Source organism: Rhodnius prolixus, unplaced genomic scaffold, assembly GCF_049639745.1.
Source record: "Rhodnius prolixus isolate KJV_2025 unplaced genomic scaffold, Rpr scaffold_5, whole genome shotgun sequence".
Lineage (NCBI taxonomy): Eukaryota > Metazoa > Arthropoda > Insecta > Hemiptera > Reduviidae > Rhodnius > Rhodnius prolixus.
In genome coordinates, this window is record NW_027411624.1 from 38,063,659 (window position 1) to 38,088,693 (window position 25,035).

General features: G+C 31.1%; 1 protein-coding gene and 1 long non-coding RNA gene across 7 annotated transcripts; one reads left to right on the plus strand and one right to left on the minus strand.

Annotated features, from left to right (window-relative positions):
* Positions 1 to 6,116: 6,116 nt before the first annotated feature.
* Positions 6,117 to 23,219, minus strand: LOC141458413 (uncharacterized). 6 transcript variants are annotated; one of them, XR_012460935.1, is made up of 13 exons: positions 23,091 to 23,219; positions 19,760 to 19,989; positions 17,808 to 17,945; positions 15,319 to 17,665; positions 14,278 to 14,369; positions 12,447 to 12,668; positions 11,735 to 11,877; positions 11,460 to 11,558; positions 11,298 to 11,362; positions 10,688 to 10,773; positions 10,524 to 10,609; positions 6,751 to 9,891; positions 6,117 to 6,271 (listed from the first exon to the last, which is right to left on the minus strand). XR_012460935.1 is itself a non-coding variant. In XM_074136355.1 (13 exons), exons 5-13 carry the CDS (start codon positions 15,354 to 15,356, stop codon positions 7,132 to 7,134), a joined length of 3,591 nt encoding a protein of 1,196 aa, XP_073992456.1. In that variant the 5' UTR covers positions 15,357 to 15,370; positions 15,710 to 17,665; positions 17,808 to 17,945; positions 19,760 to 19,989; positions 23,091 to 23,219; the 3' UTR covers positions 6,117 to 7,131. The 6 variants fall into 6 exon arrangements, 5 of the variants coding, with proteins under 5 accessions (XP_073992456.1, XP_073992455.1, XP_073992458.1 ...); XM_074136355.1 differs by having other exon boundaries at positions 6,117 to 9,891; positions 15,319 to 15,370; positions 15,710 to 17,665; XM_074136354.1 differs by having other exon boundaries at positions 6,117 to 9,891; positions 19,760 to 19,985.
* On the plus strand, positions 20,794 to 23,237 carry LOC141458423 (uncharacterized). The gene is made up of 3 exons (XR_012460939.1): positions 20,794 to 21,711; positions 22,792 to 22,980; positions 23,102 to 23,237. It is a non-coding gene; the product is annotated as an uncharacterized lncRNA (long non-coding RNA).
* The last annotated feature ends 1,798 nt before the right edge of the window (positions 23,238 to 25,035 follow it).

A 25,035-nucleotide genomic window follows, 5' to 3' on the forward strand; every position in this document is an offset into this window, starting at 1 on the left:
AAATATTAACAAATTGTCAAACATACATATGTAAAAATTGTGAATTAAAATAATTAAAATCTAGTACTTGTTTAAAGGTTCTACACGTTTAATTTTTTCTTTTTTTTTAACTCTTTACTAGCAATATTTTTGAACTGAAAATTTTGAAATGTATTTTATGCGGGGAGGGGGGACGAAATTTAAAATATGGCATTTTCACTACGAAATAATAATTATTAAATAAAATATGGATGAATTATGATACAGGTTAGTCAAATCATTTCAAAAATGCGAAATGAGTAATATCTTTCATTTTTCTCCTAATTACACTTCAACGCTCCAGTTTTTGTATTTGATCGTAATTATTAAGACCAGGGCTAGATTGTGTAAGCTAGTTTGATCTATTTTAAAAACCTGATGTAAAAACGATTAGAAAAGATGAACATTACTCATAATTTCACTAGAATAACTCATGTTTCCGTATAAGGTAGATACTAATAAGGGCAATGCTAGATTGTATACGCTAGGTCAATCTATGTATTTCGAGAATCAAAAAAGAAAAACGATTGGAATAAGTAGATCTTTTCACCCAACTGTACAGGAATGATACTGCTCCTGTGTTTATTAGTTAATATTAAGGCTAATGTGCATATTGTGCCGATCTATTTTGAAAAGCCAGAAGTAAAAACAATAGGTAAAGGTGGAAGATTTCTCGTAATTTCATTGGAATACTTGTTTCCGTATTTGACAGTTAATTTTAAGACCAAGGGTAGATTATGTAAGCTAGGTCAATTAATTTTAAGAAACAAGAAAGAAAAACCATTGGAAAAAGTGGATCAGCAGTCTTGCTGGGGGCAGTTTCTCCTAAATTCAATGGTATTTACTTCTTGTCTTTCGAAATTTATCGACCCAATATGCACAATCTAGCATTAGCCTTAATATTAAGTATTAAATACAGGAGCAGCATCACTCCTGTAGAATGCTATGGCAATGGCCATATTATTAACTATCGTTTACAGATACTAAATAGTGACTATCAAATACAAAACAGGAGTGTTCGAGTGAAAGTAGAAGACGATTTCTACTTTTTCCAATGCTTTTTACTTCTTGATTTTCAAAACAGATCGATCCAACAGATACAATCTTGGATTACCTTTAATATTAACTATGGAATGCAGAAACAGCAGCATTACAGTGAAATTAAGAGACTATTTCCACATTTGCCAATGGTTATTATTTCTTGTTTTTCAAAACATGTCAATCAAAAATTTACCACCTGGAATTGATCTTATTATTAACAATCAAATATAGAAACAGAAGTGTTCGAGTGAAATTAGAAGACGATTTCCACTTTGCCCAATGATTTTTACGTCTTACTGTTAAAAAAAGATCGTACCTACATTTACATTCATATATCTGCTTTAATATTGACTATCGAACACGAAACAGGGGTTTTCGAGTGAAATTAGAAGACGATTTCCACTTTTTCCAATGGTCTTTAATTGTATTTTAAAATAGATCGACCCAACATGTACAATCTAGCATTGCCTTGAATATTAATTATCTAATGCAGAAACAACAGCATTACTGTGAAATTGGAAGACGATTACCACATTTTCCAATGGCTTTTGCTTCTTGTTTTTCAAAATAGAACAAGATAATTTGCACAATCTTGCAATGGCTTATCAAACACGGAAACAGCTGGATTCATGTGAAATAAAGAAATGAATTCAACTTTTTCTACTGAATTATGCTTTTTATTTTTTAAAATAGATCGACCCTTCTTTTGTAATTTAGCATTGACCTTATTATTAATTATCAAATACGAAGTTGCTGCATCTCAGTGAAATTATTTTTATTTTTTTGTATTGTATTTTCAATCAAATTAATTTTATTAATAAACAGCAAGTGTATTTTTTGGAAATTTATTTCATTTATTGAATGAAAAGGTTTCAGTACTTTATCAATTATTATAGGTGTTTTCCTTAATTCAAGGTAAAATTTAAAAGCAATGCAATTTAATTAAATAGGACTTCCTTTCACTCACAATTATTGCACTTAATTGGTTAAATGTGAGTGAAGGGAGGTCCCATATAAGTCTCGTGAGTCACCAGTCGAATGAAGTTTTCCCAAACTCTGTAAAGATTTTATTAAACTTATTGTAAAAAAGTTTATAACTTATTTTTAAATAATAAAAAATATTAATAATATTGTATTTATTTTTCATTTTAATCCCTTAAATAATAAGAAATTAAAAATGATTAAAAAAAAATTGAAAAAAGAAAACAAAAAAATAGTTAAAAAAGGCCTCCAAAGTCAAGAAAGAGAAATCTAATCGTTAAAACATTGATTACTCTGCTACCTAGGAGTGTCAGTACAAACTGCAGTTCATTCGTTATTAACTGAATAGTTTATATTAATTATTATGTAGCTCAAGCTTTTTCATTAATTACAAAATATACAGTTGGTTGGCATTATGAATGAGTTAATTATTGATACCGGAAGTAAGCTAAAAGAAATTGGTTTATGCTGAGAGAAATGCATAAAATGTTTTTTGCTTGTCGAGTGTGCAATAGTACTGCCAGACTATATAAGTAAGTGATTTTTCTCAGGGTGGGAGGGTGGGGCGATTATACTTCAGAATAATAATCATTTTTGCTAAATATGTCTATTTAATGTTTGGACCATTTTTTAATAATTATAGAAGATTTGAAAATCTTGACAGTTGTAAATACAGTTTTAGTGCTACCTGGTGGTAGATATGTAAACTAAAATGTGTTTATATAGTTAACAAGTCCAGTAAGTGCTGCTACCTTCTGGTTATTTCTTAAATTATACTTCAGAATAATAATTATTTTTACTAAATATGTCTGTAATTTGATGTTTGGAACATTTTTTTCATAATTATAGAAGAACTTTCACGTATGTTTATGATACTGATTTTTAGACTAGACAGACATAAGTTAATCATACCTTTTTCGTATTTGATTGGAATATTTTACATTATAATTCTTTATTTTTGACCAGACAGACATAATATGTTATGATACCTTTCACATTTGATGATGTGAGACTAAAGTAAGATATGTATGTTTATGGTGACGAGCGACAGAGCGATATACCTTCCTTCAACACTCAAGTCGTACTGAAGAGAAATCTTGACAGTTGTAAATACAGTTTTAGTGCTACCTGGTGGTAGATATGTAAACTAAAATGTGTTTATATAGTTAACAAGTCCAGTAAGTGCTGCTACCTTCTGGTTATTTCTTAAATTATACTTCAGAATAATAATTATTTTTACTAAATATGTCTGTAATTTGATGTTTGGAACATTTTTTTCATAATTATAGAAGAACTTTCACGTATGTTTATGATACTGATTTTTAGACTAGACAGACATAAGTTATCATACCTTTTTCGTATTTGATTGGAATATTTTACATTATAATTCTTTATTTTTGACCAGACAGACATAATATGTTATGATACCTTTCACATTTGATGATGTGAGACTAAAGTAAGATATGTATGTTTATGGTGACGAGCGACAGAGCGATATACCCTCCTTCAACACTCAAGTCGTACTGAAGAGAAATCTTGACAGTTGTAAATACAGTTTTAGTGCTACCTGGTGGTAAATATGTAAACTAAAATGTGTTTATATAGTTAACAGGTCCAGTAAGTGCTGCTACCTTCTGGTTATTTCTTAAACTAATTATTCATTATTCTTTTTTTAAATTTATAGTGTTTTTTTTGTTTTTTTATGAAGCAAACAAATTAAACATTTTATTAAAAACATAGAACATGCAATTTGAAGTAAAAATTATAATATTAGACTGTGAAATTAACGTACATATTACATATAGTAACTACATAATACTTGCTTTATTAATTGATTCTTTACAAAAATTTCCTAGGATAGATGATTTACGTTTATTTCACTTGAGCATCTATTGATGAACAGTTTTGCAGGCAGTACTCCAGTATCAGAGGTATTTAATCTGAAAATAAACATTATGTGCAATCAACAATATTTATGTACTTTAAATAATTTGTTTTTACTGAGTTTAGCTTGAATTAAGAACATAGGAAAAAAAGAAAACATTTACAATAATTGATTATGTATTCATAAAAATTAAATAAATGTAACTGCAATAAAACTAAAGCATTGATATGAAAGTTTAAATCATTTTTAAAAGAACCTAACCCTTTCTTTCAAATAAAATGAAATATATTTTCAAAAAACATTATTATTTATCAAAAAGATTACTCTGATTGACCAATACAACAACAAACATGCTACTAATATTAATATTCTAATTTTTTAATTATTATTATTATTATTTTTTGATATAGAACAGAAATAGTTCTGTGATTAGAAAATATAAGAGAAATTTAATCAAATTAAAACCTTCTTTCAAAAAATTAAAACTTTTTTTCACCTACAAAGATGAAAATTAATATGAAAAAAGTTTTATTTTTTGTAGTATTACTCTGAACGTAGTAAATAATAGAAAAGAATACTTGAAGAACAGTTCCACAGTTAGAGAATCTATTTAGAATCAAAAGAGAATGCGAATTACCTAATAAATAAGGTCGTACTTGCTGAAAATATGGAAGGATCCTTCAAAATAATGAAATGGGTTAACAATAGCGGATTTAACCATATTAAAAAAGTAATAAACAGTCTAAACATCCTTATTAGAAATTCTATACATCTTGTTCTTACATTAAAATTAGGAATGGAAAAAAAATTGATGTATTAAAAATAAACGTTTGGGAGGTTATTTAATGTTTATTTTAATAGTGTCAAAGTACATGTTCATGCTACCTAGCGGTGATCACTGGAACTAGTTTCTATGTAACATCTTACTAGTTCAAGCTATTGCCGCTAGATAGCACTGGCCATGATCTTAATATGTCTACTTTTTTTTCTATTCCCAATTTACTTTAATACACTATTTTTATTACTAAAATATAATGTGAAGTAATTCTTCAATACATGTTAAGTATTATAAAATGATATGAAACCATAAAATCGAGAAAAAAAGGAGTTCGCTAGGTAATGGATATGGAGGTTACTATGTATGGTAAGATCAATGCGAACCGAAAAACTATTATCCTAAAGATTTTTGATTAGGGAGACTGGGATTCACTGACGATTGGAAAAGTAGTATCCCATGATTTCTGTCATAAGTACCGATTGCTCCACGAGCAGCAGCTTCAGTAGTAGTCTCTTATTGATTACAGAGTTTTTAGCGTCTACCGAGTTTGTTTCCTTCGAACTAAAGAGTCGAGAAACAGTTATGTGAATGAGTGGGAGAATATGGAGTCACTCTCCAGCATGAAGAGTCTGATCAAAAGGACAGGTCTTGAGGGTGAGCTTTAAAGTGAGGGGAGCCACAATAGATCCAAAGGGGTCGCAGTGGCGTAGGCCTTGAGGCCGCCCTAGTCTAATCTAATCTAAGGGCATTGCGGAATAATAATAAATAAAAGCGGACCGAGAACTGAGTCTTGAGAAACGCCAGCTCGTACGGAGAATGTATAGGATTAGGCAAATCATGATTGATTCAAGTTGTCCTTGATCCATACTTCGCAAACTCTGATTTCTTACTCTTTTCACGTCCGGACATCTTTGTAATATCCAGGGCAATCACCAAGGTTCAGCTTAAGGAAGCGAACAGAAGCGACAGAAAAACATTTCAATAGAAGCTCTAGACTCTAGATCATAATGATCTAATGAAAGTACGTTATTAAATAAACAAAATTGAACTTTCTATGAATTTTCATTATTGATTTTCATCGCACACTACACTTGCCGATTCGTAAAAACATTTATCGAAAACAAATATGTCCCTTGAAAACTGAATAACTAAATTTACTTGATCGTAACACTTGTTCGCAGAAATTTATTCACAAAATAAAATCTTATTCATTCTAACCATCACTGCTAGATAGCAATGGCATCCTCTTTCAATAAGACTGCTGGACCATACATTCATTTTATAATTTCATTTAAAACCACCTGTCGATAATTCAGCTGCCTGAATGAAAGTTTAGACTTTCTCTTCCTAGGAGCTTCTTAGAGTTCACTTTATTTGGACAGTTGTCTGTAATGATTCAAGTAATGCAATAAATACAAATTGAATTTAGTTTTTATTTATAACTTAAAATAAGATAACGCTCATCAACCGTTACGAGAACACTTAAATCGTCAAGCACATTCAGACATGTACTGATGAAATAAAAATTTCAACACCGTTCATCAACCCACATTGAGCTGTTATGACTCCTAAAAATAAAAAAAAATTTAGTACCATTGTGGACAAGAAAATCCTGAGTTTAGTCTTATTTTATTTACTGCTGCAAAAATGAAAGAAAAACTCAAAACTAAAATCAAGAATACATACAAGTTATAGAATAAGTTACATCAATATTTAACTTGTTACACCCTTTTCGTTTGTCACTTAACCATGCTACCTTAAATAAAGGTATATTTGGTACCATGCATCCATTATTTGAAATCCATTAAACCATTGATTTTCATCGCACACTACTGTTGCCGATTCGTAAAAACATTTATCGAAAACAAATATGTCCCTTGAAAACTGAATAACTAAATTTACTTGATCGTAACACTTGTTCGCAAAAATTTATTTAGATAACGCTCATCAATTCTGAAGCGAATTGATTGTAGTATATACAGTAAATTCTCTTTTGATTTAGAATAAATTCCTGAACGAACCAATAGATAAAATTTTTCAAACTCACCAATCAATAAATTTAAATCACCATAAAGTTTTTTTGATATGGTTGCCATCATTGCTGAATCTAAGATCTGGGTTAAGTTAAATTTCTAGCTTCAAAGTACGTTCTCTATAAAAAGAAAGCTCAGCTTGAATTTTTGTTACAACCTGTTAGTGTTTGTTACTGTATTTCTACATAAATTCGACAATTTGAACCATAAAAACCCCAAATATATAATTTTTTTAAAAATAAATATTTACAATTAAATAACTTAATTCATTTATATGACTACCTATAATTTAAAATACTCTCTGTGTTTTTAACCATCCATATTTTTAAAATAATTTACACTAAAAAACTTAGTTTTTAATTTTTAAACAGAAAAAGATTTTTTTTTAAATTAAATTATAATTCTTTGAGTTCAGCTCTGGCCTTTCTCAACAAATATGAGGAGTTATCGTTGGTGATCTCAGCCAAATCACCATCTACTTCTAAATTATTTTCTAGATCTTTTCCTTCTATCAACAGATTTGTATTTTTCAACTTCAACGTATTATCAGGTATTATATCTAATAAATCGTTTAACAACTTTTTCACTGTTACATACATTTCGTCTGTTACTTTAATAACTTCATCTATACCCTTGTTATCTTCTGAGGAATCTGTAGTAGCAATATCCAACAGGACGTCTTCAGTTGTATTATTTAGTTTTGTAATTTCACTTCTACGAGCACCTGAATTATTATCAGCATGTTCTCCTTCCGATAGTTTTGTAGAAAAAACTACATCTTCAGATTTAATTGTATTATTCATAATGCTAGTTATGCTCTCCATGTTTTCATTAAACCTAGGTTCAACAGATTTTGCTTCTTGAATTTCTTCAGTGATCAATAATTCTCCTTGTAAGCTCTCAAATTTTTGTAATTTATAATCTTTGCCATTGTCATTGTTCTGTGCAATAACATCGAGTAGAGAAATAGTTTCTTTTTTAAGATCTACACAGCCAATCTCAACTTCATTTGAGCTCTCATTCTCACATATTTTATCAAATTTTGTAACAGATAAAGAGCCATTCTCTGCAGTTTCAATCTCCTCCTCAGAGAAGAGCTTGCTAGTTTCTACTTCCAGAAATTCAACCTTTGGTTGCTCAAAAGATTCTAAAGATTTGTTATTCAAAGAACTATAAACATGATCACTGCTTTGTAAAGAATTCGATTTGGTTTCTTCTATTTCTAAGAAATATTTTGTGTTCAGAGAATTATTAATGTGACAACTGTTTTGCAGAGAATTTGATCTTTCATTCATTTCTATTAAATCAGTAGACGACACTTTGTCAAAATTTTCGCTATCATCCTCCATATCGTATGTAGTTTGCGAAATTATTTCAATCAAAGGTTTTGTTACCATTTTGTTGCTGCTATTTCGATAAAATAAACTTTCGGAATTCTTTTCACAAATTTCTAAGAAAACATTGTCATCTTTATTAGATTTGGATTTATTTTTTATGGTTAATTGCATTGTTTCTTCATCAATATCTGACTCATCACTAGAAGTCTGTTGATCAGTGTTGGTAAAATCTATAATATTCATCAAAGTTCTAAAATTTTCGTTTGAACTTTCTTCTTTTCGTTCACTAAATAAATTTTCATTTAATACAAGATTTGTATTTGTATTTATTTCTACAATCTTTGAATTAGTGGTCATAGTACAATCAATTTCCTCGATGTTGAGAAGTGTATTCGAAGATTCTTGTTCATGAGGCTGACTTTCATCTAAAATTCCTTTAGAACTGACTTCTAAAAAACTTATTGATTGCGCAGAAGCTGGATTGTCACATTCAGGTGTAACTTTGGTCAGTTTATTTTTATTTGATTCATTGAGGTCTGAATAATAATTTACATTGTTGAACTGATCAGCAGAATCTTGAACAATTGGTCCATTTAAAGACTTAGTAAGATTAGAACTATCTTCAGCTTTCTTTTGTGCAAGTATATTTTGTTCAGTTGGTTCTTCTGTCGTGTCACTTCCGCCAGAAGTGATAAGATTATTAATGCTTTCATATAATTGTGAATTCCTGTCTTTTTCCAACAGCTGATTATTACCATCTGGTTTTAAATTAACACTGTTTTCCATCGAATTTGAGTACTCCTTGAATTCTTTTGTTGCTTCTATTTTAAAGTGACCATCAGAACAACTTACCTTGTCATAAAGGTGATCTACTGAATCTTGTGCTATTTTTTCCACTAATGGCTTTTTACTATTAGAGCAGCTATCAACAGAATTTTCTAGCGCAAGTACATTCTCTTGTATAACCTTGTGCAGGACTTCATCTTTCGAATCTTTAACCACTTTCTCAACTAAAGACATAGGTTCAGATACTATCTGTAAAATTTCATTTTCATGTGCCATTTCGTTATTGACAGCAGTAGAGTTTGAGGTACCTCCAAAATTTCCTGCAATTATCTCATCGTCTGACAGTGTTCCAATAACAAAACTCTCTTTAGGTTCAGCAATTTCCGCACCAACAAGATTAGCTACATTTTTGCTCGCCAATTTTGGTTCCTGCGGTTTTAATATCGAAAAACTACTAAATTCAACATCACTTTCACCTTCACTGCTCATATCTTCTAACGGAGGTACGTCTAAATTTTTGTGCTCCAGTACTTGATTTGAAGTTTGATTTTCATCACCTGACTTACCATCTTCTTTTTGAGCTTTAAATAAATTTAGGAATTTAGAAATTTCGTCATCACTCTTTTCATCACGGCTCATTTTCTCCGAAGTTAGTTGCATTTGAGTGGTCTGATTATCTGGTTTTTTAAATGGTGATTGAACTTTTGCATCTGCCGAAAAAACTTTAGTGAAATCAACCTTTGAAAAATCGGTTCTTTTCTCTTCATTTTGTGAATTACTATTTTCGCGTTCATTTCTCTCTTTCAGGAAATCTTCAACGTTAGCCTTTATATCTTTGTGTTCCTCTAAGAATGTAGAATTTTCTTCGAGAAATTTGGCCTGTTTTTTAGACTGTATATTTTCATCTTCTTCCAAATTTCTTTTGGAACCTCCCTGTTCTTCTAATGATGAATCAGAAGAATCTGGATTATTAGATATTTCCTTCTCAAGATTAGCAAAATCTTGCCGATTATCCGCAGCCTTCATGAACTCCTAAAAAATAAAATACATCAAATTAATGTATAATATGTAAATGTTACTTTAGACTATGCTCCTAAAATTATTTTCCCTTATAGCTAGCTCCAAAGTGCCTTGCTAGTCAAGGAATTGCGAACGGCAATCATTCCTGCCTTAAGTGGCTTCGGTTTGTGTAAGAAAATGTTTTGAAGGGCCCTAATGACAAAGAAATGGATTTTTTTTCTTTCTATTGATAGGTTTCCTAAATGACACGAATGGGAATTTGCTTCAAGGGCACAGTTTACACATAAATTACTAAAAACGTTCTGTTACAGTGTTTAGCAAGTCCTAGACTCTCCGACAAGAATTTGAGTTCATGCAGTAAAAACTAAAGTTGTTAAAATTAAATTGAATTTGTCAAAACATACCGAGATCGAAGGAGTGGAATTAATGGCATTCCATTATCTTTCCCCACAAGTCAAACTCGAAATGGGCTATTATCGACAAGAAGTCTTACACAACATCCTACTTATTATTTTAGATCAGTTTTCCCATTGTACATTCTGTTGTCTCCTTGATTTATACGACAATCACCAAAATCATCAGATGTCACAGATGTACTTTCTTAATTAAACACTAAAATGTCCATTTAATTTTTATAAACATACCCCTTCTCCTTTTTCTTTATAGAACTGACTAATTTCTTCCATCTTTTTGTCAGAGTTGTTCATCCGACGTTTATAATTTAGCACAGCTGTTACAAGTAAATTATATTTTCATTATGGTATAGTTTTATTAAACAAAGTAATAATTTACAAATAAATGAACTGACCTAATCCGCAGTTTGTTATCCTGTTATGTTCATCCTCTCGCCATTTTTTCCTAGTTGCCCTTTCTGCTTCAACACCTCCTACAGACCTTAAAGAATACGCTGTGAATTATTTACTCCAAATGACACCAAATGAAAAAAAAAGTGTTTATAAGTTGGACTAGGGCAAATCTTTCTATTTACTACTGACCATATTATGTGGCGTAATTTATTACCAAAAGGTTAGCATTCTATAGTTTAAATTTTAGGATTTTAGGGAAATATAAGTTTGAATACTGTCAGCAAAAATCCAATGGTTTTAAAATTTGGAGTGCTAAGAAAGGAGAAAGTCGTGAGAAAATGTTCAGATTCTTTTATTTTAAGGCGCATCAACATCAAAATCTTTGATCCCGAAGATTTTTTCAGTGCACTACAGGTCTTCTGATAATGTCTGAAAAGAGGCTCATAAAGAAAATCTGTGGGAAAGGCAACAGGGCTCGAACCCGGAATGTCAGCGTTCGAAATCACGAAGTTTTAAATCTCTTCCTCCTTTCCTCTTTTGAATATTACAAAATAATAATCATAATACTGATAACAGATAAAATAAACAAAAATAAATAATAACTCCGTTTACCAAGCTTCTGCCGCCGCTTTATCTTCTGGAAATACAGGTCTGTCGTCTAAGTAAGTTAGTTGTTTCTGAAAATAAAATATTCGCGCTAAAATTTAGCACCTGTTTTATTTAAAAGTGTATTAACAGAAAGGTATTCAAAATTAAGTAAATAAAGCAGCTTACACATTTAATAGTGAAATTGTTCCGATAAAACTGAATCTTCCTAACCACAGGATTCCCTATCAAACAGAGTACTCTGAGATTACACATAGCGCTAAAAATCTGAAACGTTGCATGCATCATCATTTTCAAATATGGATTAATTAAAATATCTATTAAATATTAAAGAGACATTTCAATTGATTTCACTATGATTTCCATTTCAAGTAAGTATTTATATTGTGTTGTATTGGTTATCATTAAAACAAAACAAAATTCTTAACAAAAATTGTACTTACGTCTATGATTGATGGATCTTCCAGCCTATTGTGAGATAACTCCACTACGCACAATGCTTTGCAGTCTCTTAAGTGGACGATATCATCGTAATAGCGAAGCTTATTGTGTGTTATATGCAATGTACTTAAAGCGGAAAGGCAACCTTGACCAAGAAATATGTATTGATAACAGAATAAGTACAACTTACACGGTACATTGTGGATTTAATCAAAATAGGTTTAAACAGTACGGTAATGCATGGTGAGTAGGAATACACACGATCACTAACTGTGAGGTACGGCCAATGTGAGGATATGATAATTTTATTAGTGTTTTTTTTTTAATTTCTCTAAAAATTCAGAGAATTATTTTCTTTAATCTGAACCATCTGTAAACAAACAATTTGATGTACTTTCCGTTCTTTCGGTTTCTTTGGACGCATAGAAGCTAGCATCCATGGTTTTACCTCCTTCGTTCGTAAAACGTAAGCTTCGGAACGATTGGGGTATTAAAAGGGAGTCAGGAAAGGCAGAATGAGAGAGAACAATCGAATGGATCATGCACCATCAGGGTCCTACTGTCCCGCAAAAAAGTTAGTGATGTTAAATTAAAATCTGAGGACACACGATCAAAACAAAATGTGAACCAATATGGACACAATCTCAAATTGTTCTTTAAAAAATAATAGTAATAAACATTTTGATACATAAATCATAATATTAAAAAACATACTTAGATTCTCAATTTTTTCAATGAAATTGTAGCTAACATTCAAGGTATCCAAGTTTTTCATGTTTTCCAAATTTTCAATACGTTTTAGAACATTATAATGAAGAAATAAACTCCTCATTTCTGGCTGGCAATCTAGATTTTCAATTTTTTCAATACCATTATTTTCTAGCCACAGGCATCGTAATCCAGTATATTCTTCCAAATTTTCAATTCTTGGAACACCTGTAATTTAAAGAATTTAATGAATAACAACAATAGATGCGGACGAGATTAGGAAAGTGGTTGGCGAATATTAGATTATAAAGCGGAGATCACGGGTTCGAATTCAGCTGCTGGTCCTAAGATTTTCTCTTCATAGGGGCTTCTTATAGTTCTCTATTCTGCCGTTTCAATGGATATTGAAAGAGTGCTTCACTCTGGATAGTGATAGTGATGGCCAAGCATTGGTTAGCTTGTTAACCGTTGCCTCTGAGAAACAGTTGGATGATCTCTACTACTACGTTACTGGCGCTCTAAAGCTTAGAGCACTTTCCATAAATGAGTGAATTATGAAGGCTATGAAGTTTGATGGGTAGTTGTAGATGCCTAGGTTATCATTAAATATAATATATGTAATAATAATAAATTTAAGATAATCATTATATATACATATTATACAGATATTATTATATTGAAATTCCAAGTATAATTTTCTTCATTTTCATTTTTAAAAGTTCATTTTAGTTTTGTTTATAGTTTGTTTCATTGTAGTATCTATTTTTTGTTTTTGTTCTGTATAAATATGTTCTGTTCTTTTATTTCTGTGTTACAGAACCCCTGTAATGTTTTTTTATATAAAAAAACAAAATACAGTATTTTTCTATCTATCTATCTATCTATAGTTCTCAATCCGGTGACCGGAGGCCGGCAGTGCACTGGAAAAAAAACTACGGGCGCCAATAACCTCAAGATGACCTGCCTTAAATAAAATTAAAAAAAAAATAATTAAAGTAAATAATTTTCCATTTTCTTAGAGAAAAAATGTGATACACACTCTCGTTACTTCCTCTTACGACAGTAGGTTCCCTGTAGTTTTTTTTAATAACCACAAATTTTTACTAAATGTCTTTAGCTTCATCTTTATTAAAACGTACGTTCATTATTATAAAGAAAACACCTTCTCTGACCAAGAACTCTCGCTTTAAATCAACCCTCAAATCAAAAAAAAAAATTTTAAAAAAGCCACAGTTCTTTTATTCAAGTAGACTGTTTAAGAACATAAACAATAAGTCGAGAGGTTCATACTTCCGGTCTACTTTCTTTAACCTCACGAGTTTTAAAAACATAATTGTTATTAATCCTACATAGATAATGTATCTTACGAGTTTGGGGTGAAGGCAAATGAAACATCCTTCAGAGAACTCGAAGGTAGGTACCTGGCCTCGAATCTAGAGGTCAATAACTGACCCCGGAACACGCCGAGCGCTCAAGCCGAGTCTCAATCTAGCATTTGGCCTCTATTGTACGGAAAGCGATAAGCTTAGGAGAAAACAACTCCAATGCAGAATTATTTCTTTCCAGTCTCCTTTAAAGACCTTTCATTTTCTATCTCATTGTGTAGATATTGTTAGCTTTCGGAACGGAACATTTTTACCTTTGGCACTAGAGGAGATAATTTGCTAAATATGATTTGTGGGAAACTTGGAACTAACAAATAGAAGAGATTTCTGCTCCTAGACTTCACAAAGAGTAAGCACAATAAGCTTCTTTAGACTGCATTCAAAACCGGCTTCCTCAACAGTTTAACTTAATCTCTTAAAAAAAAAAGCACGGTATAAAAACAAACACATACCTTGAAAATGAAGATAAAGTACATCGTTTAGATAAGGTGTTGAACAGAGGTCGTGCTTCGCACACAGTTCTTTCAAAAGTTTTGGAGTAATTCTTTAAAGAAATAAATTGAATAATTAGTAATTGTTTAATTTTAATTTTAAAAATGAATAAAACGGTTCTTTAAAATAATATTATACTACAAAATTTTTGGCAGTTTTTATGTAGCATTTTATTACATATATAATTTCTTAGGCGGCACGATAGCGGAGCGGCGAGGCCCATAAAGCTAATACCTATTGTGGTACTGGGTTCGATTACCGGTCTAGGCCTTGTATTTTATTAAATGGCTAATATAAGAAATTGTAAGTATGTTTGCAATGTTTCTCCGTCAAAGTCACCTGATAGATATTTAGAAGTCTACCTGAGAAAAGGTACAGAACATTTTTACTTCTTTTTTTTTTTATATAATTCTATTTTTTATAAATCAAATATAAGTTCAGTTCTTCATACGTCGTAAATCAGTCTTGGTTTCAGCCTTCTAGAGACTGTAGGCTCGCCAAGGAGATAATGAGATGTTGACAGCAGGTGTTGAAGGTGAGGAAGAAGTTCGTCTATTAGTTTGGTAATGTGAATGGTTTAAATGTCGAGTTCTCTGTATATTTGTGAGTTCCTAGTGAACCATGGGGGCTTTCTATGTAATTCGTAGTATGTACTTAATTTTGAAAAATTTTTATTCATTCGTTAGTATGTAATAATCCAGACTAGGCAAGCGTATGGTTAAAAGAGGTCTAAAAGTCTACAGCGCGAGGTTTTGATCGGTGTCTATTTGTTAATTAGTAGATATCACTGTTTCAGTCTAGTGCACACTTGTTGAAATTTTGTGTTGGCATAAACAAACTGCAATTTCATGTGTAGATAGCAAGCAGGACTTAGGACAGCAATAAATTAGATCAAGATTATAACTGATACATTAATTTTTCAATATAAATAATGCAATTTATTAAATCATAAATAAATGTACGTAAAACACTAAAAGAGAAGTAAAGTAAAATACACTAACCTTCTCTCAAAGGCTTCCTTATCGTCCGAAATCACCATTATTTTAGAATCTACTTTAAATAACAATGAAAGAATTAATATAGCATATCGATTGTTGAATCAATACCATAGTAACCGACCGTAGTAGTCATGTGTACACTAGTTTTTCTTTTCACAAATTATTTTTTATCCCCTTTTGAATAAGTTAGGGATGTTTGTGATATTTATCCTAATTAATAATTTATATAAATTATTATAAAATAAGATTATTTGATTCGTTTGGAAGGCATTCTAAACGCCGTTAAGATGGTTGGATTAGTTTCTAAAAGATTTCCATAAAGAACAAAAAATGAATATGGAATTTTACAGTCGTTTCTGTTACGCTTATAGGTAATGTTGTCTTAGCAAATTACCAGATAGGCAATTTCAGCATCGAAGTTGATGATAAATTATGATAATCTTGTAGAGGGAAGCTTTCATTACATCGGTCTTAGGCTAGGCCGTTGAGAAGCGCAGGTCTAAATAGTTATAAAGCAGCTAATATCTATTAAGAAGATAAGAGATAATTATTTATAATATTTACAAGCCAAAGGATAACAATTCTGAGTATATAGGAATCTGAGAAACCAAACAACAGAATCGCCTATAGGGAATTCAAAAATGATTTATTAGTACTGTACGATCGATCTCCACGACATTTCATGCAGAAGGATGTTCCAAGGAAACACATTAAACTAAAAATCGATACTTTGGAGAATAAGCGACATTACAAAGTGATTCGTACAAAGTGATTAAATTAGGCAAAAAGAAAATTAAATAAATCTACATTGACAACTAAGATCACGAATAAGTAAGACATGTTAATTTTCTTCGCGGACTAAATTAAAAGCTGAAAAAATATTACTTTATTTTCAGCACAACCGTGAAATTTATAACCCTTAAATATGTATAAAATGAATCGGAAATGGCAGTTTATCATTTATATAAGTAAGTTTTAATATCTTATAATTTAAAAGAAAAAAAAAATATAAACGACTTGTACAAAGTGGCGTGTTAATAAATAGTGTTCACTTAAAACGGAAGTAAAAGGGAGTATAACAAACTGGGTGTATTATTGAAGGACATTGCTCCAATATTAGAAGGACAATTAATAAGTATTTCTTCATATGCCTATTTTATTGGCAGGGTTAATAATTAGATTAGTCTAGATTAGAAGAATGATTAATAAAATGTATAGCTAATATTTGCACAATAATTTAAGTAAAATTTACATTCCTCTTCATTTTTCACTTTCGCAGTAGTAAAATTATTTATCGATTTATTATGCTATTATATTTACATATTACTCGTATAAGTACATCCTTAAGTGAAGTTAATTGATTTTTGGTTCTATAAAACTATGCGCTAAATCTCTCGAACATGACCTCCTCAGTGTGCGAAACGAATTATTGGTAGCCTTACTTGAAAAGTATAACTAATTAGGGATTGAGTGTAAACTATTGTCAGTAAGTCGGAAGCGGCGTGTCAAATATTAGGGTTGTATGTAAAATCACGTTTTCTTCATAACATGATGTGTCTCTCAAGTGATCAACTTTAAGATCGATTTCAATGCCCTACACTGGAGCTATGCTTCGATTTTTTTTCAACAACCCAGATTGCTTAAGACTAATGCCCATGCAGATTTCAGTTGACTTATTCATGATTAAGTTAAAGTAATGTTTCTCATCGTAGGTGTGCGCAGTATTGGGTTGTTAACAAAGAGTTCGATTGACCAAAGTTTCTCTCAGAATAGTAAATGAGTTTGGAGCAAGCTTTTTGTGGGTAAAGATACTTTTGCAGTCTAGTCAGCACTTGTAGCAGTGAGTAGGCTTATATTCCATCAAGAAAAGATGAGTTCACGAATAAATCTACTAAGTATTCGCCTGCTTTATAGCAACGAATTAAACGTAACAAAATATTACTTTTATTGCAGTGAACATTTGAAGCCAGCAAACAATTAGGAAACGTTTGAAAAGTAAAGAGTTTTAAGATGTCAAAAAGATTCAGTTTCTCAGCCTCTCCTCTACTCAAATCTGTCGAAACAGGTGGGTAATTTCTAACCAATAATAAATTAATACAAGTATCATAAATTTAAAAATAAAAAGATATGTATGATGTATGATAATTATACTGCGTGTGCAATAAACTTATCTTGACGTCTAAAACTACAAGGAAAACTACTGGCCAAACAGGGAGGTTTGTGGTGGTTGGCATTAATAATGATCTAAGGCTTTTTATTTCGAGTGGTAACGGAACTGCGTAACATTCCTTATGTAATGCAATTATTATTTTTTTTTGCAACCATAAACTCTCCAATCTACGTGTTCGTCCTGCAATTGAAAAACATCCTTTTTATGTAAAGAACACTTCGATAATTTCTTTAGATTTAGATTTGTGCAATTAATAGCTCTTTTTTATAGATTAACAAGATGCAACAAAAGCTTTATAAAATCTAAGCAAACGAATACTCACATGGTTTTTTAAAAAAAAGGATCTGACATATCTTTTCTTTAAACTTTGGCCTTTTCCTGAAATGTTAGTTGGGTTCAATATAAACATAGTAGTTTACGGATGGACGGGTATTCCTCTTCTCGTACTCGTATCACAGATCTAGAATGTATTGAACAATATATTAAAATTATCGCTACCAATTTCTTTACAAAGTGTGGACTCTATACACAAAGTAATTAGAATACAATCATAGCTGTACGAGTATAGGCGACTAGGACGATATTTACGGACTTAGAATAATGAAAAACGCTCAAATATAAATATGCCTAATCCCAACTTGGCTTTAAAAAAAAATACATTTTTCTCAAATACATCAATTGTTCGCAAATTCATTTATAATTCGAAGAAGGAGTTATATTTGATACAGAAACTAAAGTTTATGGTATTTACAAAATAATTTTTTCTCTTATATGCGGCTCCTGTGTGGTCCAATACTTGTTGCACCAACTACGGGAAGTTACAAAGAGTTCAAAACAAATGTTTAAGACTGGTTGGGTCATATCCCCGATGGACACCCATAGACTACATGCATGTGGCACTTGATGTTGCCAGCATGTCTACATTTATCTACAATGCCATGGACAAGCTTGTAACTTCCTTTATAATAGTCCCTCCCTATTCGTATGTAACAAGTATTGAAGACTACAACTTAAGCTCACTCAGTTATAAAAAATATAAGCATAAAAGGTTTAAGCATATCTTGCTTTAATTAACTGTATATAGTAAGGTTTTTTAAAGTTTTTTTTGCCTTAGTATTAAGTTTGACAGATTTACCAATGTAAATATTTAAGTTGTGGAGAATATATAGGCACTGCAGCCTGAAACCTCCTTTTGAATATACATTTGTACAACTGTTTGTAAATTGTAAATAAACTTTTAAATTTCAATTATAAATATTCTTTTATATTTATCACATTTAAATATTTATATTAAACACATTTTATATTTATATATACAGGTTGACCAGAGTTATATGCTCCACCCACTTTTTCTAAGTGGGATCGTTAAGATCCCTGAAGAATGGCCTGTCCATTTCCCCTGTCCATGTGGTACAGTTAGCGGACAAGAGAAAAAGAGATGGCTGAAGGAAAAATTAGAAAAATAGACATACAAGAACTGTTTTTCTAATGGAACTGTAATACAAAATAGTAGCCAGCAGTAGTTACCGCCGTAGAACAGAATAAATAAATTTTGTAAATATTTTGACAATGATATATTAGTCATCTTTGAATAACTTTTGTTGGTGTATACGACCCCATGATGTCTGAGGCATTGGAAACATTTCTGTAAATTGCCAAGAGATAACAGATACCAAAATTAGTTTGAAGCAAACCAGTTCCAGTGAATTTATTTTTTACACAGTTACAAATGAACGGAAGGAACAATCTGTGCATTACATAAAACGTGATCGCATTCAGAAGCACAAAAAAAAAAAGAAAGTAAAAATACATTTGGACACCACACCTTTGCATGAACGGAAATACCCAATGAATTAAGTGTAAGTGCACGCATTTCACTCCTACATACGTTTTACATTTTTTCCCCCATATTTTTCTTGGCAAAGTGCCATAAAAATTTGATGACGTAAAAACAATTCTATGAATAGATAATAAAATAAAATTATTACTGCATTTTAAATTAAAAAAAAGTACTCAAAAGGACTGGCCTTACGTGCCCAGGTGAAAGTTGTCTCTGATTTTGTGATTATAACAGAAACGTAGACGGAAAAGAAAATTTAGAGTAACTTATTCTAATGAATTATACTTTAATGAAAAACTGTTTAGGTTTTCAATCAGTTTTTGGGCAATCATAAGTTTTTCAATTAAAACTACAAACTGAAATTTAAACACAACATATAGCTCATTGTTTGGTCGGTCATAAAAATGGAGTATTAAATAAAACTTTTCTCTTACCTTTCACGAAAGATGAAATATTCCATTGGCGCACATTTCGAATTTTCACCAGATATGAAGGTTTGGAAATCACATGAGCACGAAAAGGTGATTGTTACAAATCGGATTGTGTGTGCATGCAAGACGATCTGCCTGTTGTGCGCGAGAACAGCATTGGGTTTTCGCTGATTCCTGGCGTTCGTGAAATTATATCGTACCTATTCCGCTAAGACACGTAAACTCCATTCTGGCTGAAAAATATTATCTCTAAGTAGATAATCAAAAAAGAATTCTAAAAATTATAGAGCCAGTACTTACATCGACCGTCCTCTTCCGTAAACGGAATGTTTGGAGCAGTTTAGTCAACAAACTTGTACATTTATCACATGAAAACAATATTTTGAACATTGCAATGTGAATAATAGATGGCAGAAATTCCTCAAAATAATAATTTCTATAAGAGAAAGTAATAATCATATCTGTTATGGACACGTTCTCTAGGATTTAGCGGAAGGTTACCGATACATCATACTTTCAAGGACATCGCAGATAACCAGGATAAGTATCCCATCAGAAATACCTCTCTCCAACACTCACTCTCTCTCTTTCTAAGGAGCACTTTGGATTATTACAATAAAAATGAAATGGATATGTACTCGTATGTGTATGATATAACCACGATAGTATCAAGATAATAAATGCAGAACTTCGGTTAAATAAGAAATTTTTGAAATGATATTTGGTTTCTCCTTTTCAACCTTTAACAAAATTTTTGTTTAAGACTAGCAAGAAGACAAGTCGATTCGTAAGGCCAATCTTAAACTTAAAATAAGTCAACAATGGGCGCCAATAGATGATGAAGTGACTTAATTTAAAATAAACCATAAAAATGAGGAAAAACAAACAGGACGTCATTTAATTCACTCTGTGGGAATTAGTTTCCTATTGTTCTCTTTTGTAATATTGTCTTTGAACTTGACCTTTGTATAATTTTTTTACATGTAACAACCCATTTTGCGTAGTATGTACGTAAGAGTGTCCAGATACTATGTTCTGTTAAGATGTTTTTAGCAATTAAATTTTAAATACTGTTTTAAGGAAGAAATTACTACGTAAGCAAAAATTATTGCTTTCCATCATGCATTGAGAAAGTTACGCCAATTTTATAGAGAATAAAATTACTTAAGAAATACCTGGATGTTGCATTAAAGTGCAAAATAAAATGAGAAGTGTAGGGATGAGTTATTGAGAACAACGCGAAAACAATATAAGTTCAGGGATTTGCAGCTGAAGTTAAGCGATTTCCTTCAAAAATGGTATCTCAGTAACGTATTTATTACTTATTTTCTTCAGTAAGTAAGATGCAGTAAAATCCAGTAATTCAAAATGCGGTAATTCTCTTTTTATTATTTAGATTTTTGATTAGCAGTTGATCGGCCAGTTTACCCAGTTTGGAAGGGAAGATGGCCTACTCAGAATCTTCTGAAGCTTCTGTTTGTTCGACAAGTTCAAGTTCAAATAGTTAGGGTACCTGCTATCATGTGCTCCACTCCTAGTCGGAAATTTTAATGCTCGCTTTTTTGAAGCATAGAACACACTTTTATTTTAGTTAGTCTAATTTTAGTTTATATCAGTTAGTTTTAGTTATGTTAGTATTAAAGTGTAACAGGTAGTTTTATTTTCTATTTTAAAAGGTAGGAAATAATTCACAAAAGAGAATTATTTTTTATACGTATCTCGTAAAAATATGGATCATTATTAATTCCTTGGTGATGGTTCTCTCGCAAGGGAAAATGAGAGAGGAGAGAGAGAGAGAGGGGTGAAGGATATCTTCTAAAAAATCACTTCTCGAATTCACTTCCCCAAAAAAATTTTACGCATTTCTACACAAACTACACATTGCTCTAGTTCAACCTACAGAAGTGGAGGTTCTTCTATGTATGGAGGTTCTACTCCATTGTGGTTACAATCAGGTAATTGCAACATCTGCTTTCTTTGTTTTGTTTATGTAGTTATGTATTTAGGATTAAATTATTTTTGTTTCATAATAAAATAAATGGAACAAAAATAAATGGTGTATTATTTGTAATATATTTTTTATTTATTTTTTGAAAAATATTGTGATATTTTTCAGTATGTTTTGGTCAGGGTGCTCGGTCAATTAGCAGTTTCAGATAATGAGAAGATGGAAATATAAATTAATTAGGCGCCTCTCTTTCTTTTATTGGTCCCGAACCTGCGGAGGCTTTATGATGCTCATACCAGAACCATTTTTTTCAGTTGGTGAAATTAATAAAAAACACTTATTAATGAAGAATTGTTACATTGTGAGATTAGGTTCAGGTTCTTCGACAGAACAGATTAATGGTGGGAGAGCCTCAGCTTGTTTCCCCTTAAATTAATTTGTCCGGACAGCTGTGAATCTGAGATGTTCAAGCTAGGGTCTCTATTTTTGTCCAAAACTCGACTTGGGTTGATGTTTTTCTTTCGGGTAGCTAAATGGGTTGATGAGCTTTGCAAAGCTTATACTTCCAACCTACAGACCAATAATTTTAACAATAATAACCCACAAAACATATTTTTGATAAATATATAAATCCTCTCACTTCTGGAAAAATGAGGTTTGATATCACGTTGTCTAATTTCTTATACCTAAAAAATTAATGGTACATGGACCACTTAACACCAACAGCAAAACCAGAAAATAAAATAAGTATAAAGTATATATAAGTATGATTATAAAATTATAAATTGTTTTCAATAAGTTTCACGAACTTACGAGTATATTTATTTTAAACGATTCTGTATCTAATTGAAATGTGAATGCATGGAAATAAATTCTTATTGTTGAGTACACTTTAAAATAGAAAATTAGTTTTTCCAATACAAAACTGATTATCATTAAGACTCAAGGGCATTAACAATTTGTCTTGAGTATCAACAATATCATCTAATTTTAGTTTCTGTTCTGCTAATTAGGGATCATTTTATATGATTGTAGATAAATAAGCTCCTGGACATTAAATGCCTTTGATTGCAATCTTTTGTTTCAGGCATTATTCAATTTTCAAATACAAGGAATAAGCTGTTGGTATTAAAACAATCTATGGAGATATATTCAAGAAAAGCTGGCAAAATAAAAAATAAAATAAAATAATTCAGTAAAATAAATCTTCTAGAAGTCAGATTACCGTCCAGACCAAGGAGTAAGATGCTGAAATAATAAATAGAATACCCCTAAGGTAGTATAGTTTTGGTCAACAGCAGTTCCTACTTTACGTACACTCATTTGTACTGATCTAAAACTTTTTTTTTCGAACGTACTTTAATCTGAATTTTAACGTGGTCTTACCTTTCTTGAAGATAATGTGCAAGAAGGACGTCCCGAATCAGCAATTACAGATGAAAACATCGAAAAGGTACACAGTATTGGATGATCGATAATTAAACGTGTTCAAGGTAGTTCACACCTCAGGCATATCTGGAAGAAGAGAAAATTTACATTAAGAATTATTATTAGAAACTTTCTAGTAAGATGTGCGCTGTATTTGATACATGATGGCCAAAAACAAATTTTGCCAACCTTTAAAAAAATATATATTAATTGATTTTGAGCACAAATTTGATTTATCTACCAATGCATAACAGAAACGATTTTTATGGGTGGAAACCATTGATTGGGTTCACACTAACATGGGTGTTTCATCAAACAGAAAAGAGCTGGTCAACCTCTGGGATTTGCAAGGGAACCTTGCATTGCAAACAGAAAAACCTGATTGGCAGATACTAGACAAGTATGGAAAAAATTGTCAATTAGGATGTTTTTTTCTCTTATAGCCCAAGAGAAAATTGTATGAGGCATAAGAATTTTTTATATTCATGGAGAACAAAACTATAACATTAACTTTTACTATTCGGCAATTTTTTTTTAGCGAGGCATAGAAGAAAGTAAAACCGAAAAAGTCACATAAAATTTGAAGATTCCCTCGTTTAAATAATCAGAAAAGAAATCAGCAAACAAAAAACTGAGAAAAAGAAAACTCTTATTATTACTGCAAACAATTTATTGTTATTACACAGTGCTTATTTAATGCCATAGAAGTTTTTCCACAGGAAATTAAAAATTGCAGGTAAGAAATTTTCTAGTAACGAACAATGAAAACGGAAGTCAAGAATTGGTGTTTCAAAAATAATTTACATGATAGCGAATAACAAGTACTTTAAGTTGTCCACTTTACAATGAGAGAGAGAGAGAGAGACAACAATTAAGTTGGAATTAAATGTTAATATCTGACATGGAGTTATGACAGCCATTGTATTGAACATGAAGGAGGCCTGTCGTCACAATTATTCGTTACAATTTCTTAACACAAATAGGAAATTCTGTAGACGTAACACTAACAGAAATGTACCCAAGCTACAATAGCGCATTTACAAATTGGAAATTTCCCTTCCTATAGTCTATCTAACTTATCAAAAGTGATTTTAAGAATTTACTTTAATTTTAAGTTTTTTGACATATTAACCAATTAAAAACTTTCATATTAATGAAATAAGGCATTTTTAATTTTTCTTACCAGTATGAGATTTTAATTGTAACTTACTTATTTTCAATTTTGACTTTTCACCAGAAATACAGTTTGTGCGAAAAGTCTGGTTTGTTAAGTCACACAACTTTGTGTAACTACTATATTAAGGTTCTAACACTAATTTTTTTTCGAACTCCGAACATTTGAGTCATATTTAACCAACATCATGAGTTTTTATCCACTCATTACTCTCATTAGTCAATGTAACCTTACAAGGAAACCTCTCTGAGAACTGCCCGTAAATGAAATTTCCAAGAAAAAATTGTGAAAGATTAAGTTATAAATCTATATGTATAAAATTTATATTCCAAGTTTACATCATAGTCTAAGAGCCAATATAAAATATAATTGACAGTTGCAGGCAATGGAATCTAACAGTAATCACTTACGTTCACTGTCCGGCGACAGCCTGTGTTTTCTGTAACAAGAGAGAACAAGGTCCGAGGAGCGGGCAGGGCATTGAAAGAAGTGCTCAGCGCCAATACACAGATGTTGACGCGCCTTGAATTACAAAAAAAAATAAAAATAAATAAAGGATTTACCCAGTACAAATTAAAAACATTATCTGGTACTAAGAAGATATTGCCAGAGATGAATGTATAATAAACGAATTATAACCGCAGATCTACATAAAAACTGAAGGTCAACTACTTCTTTTCAATTATTTATTTGAAATCTTCTGAACAAATCGCGACAATATTCAGTAAA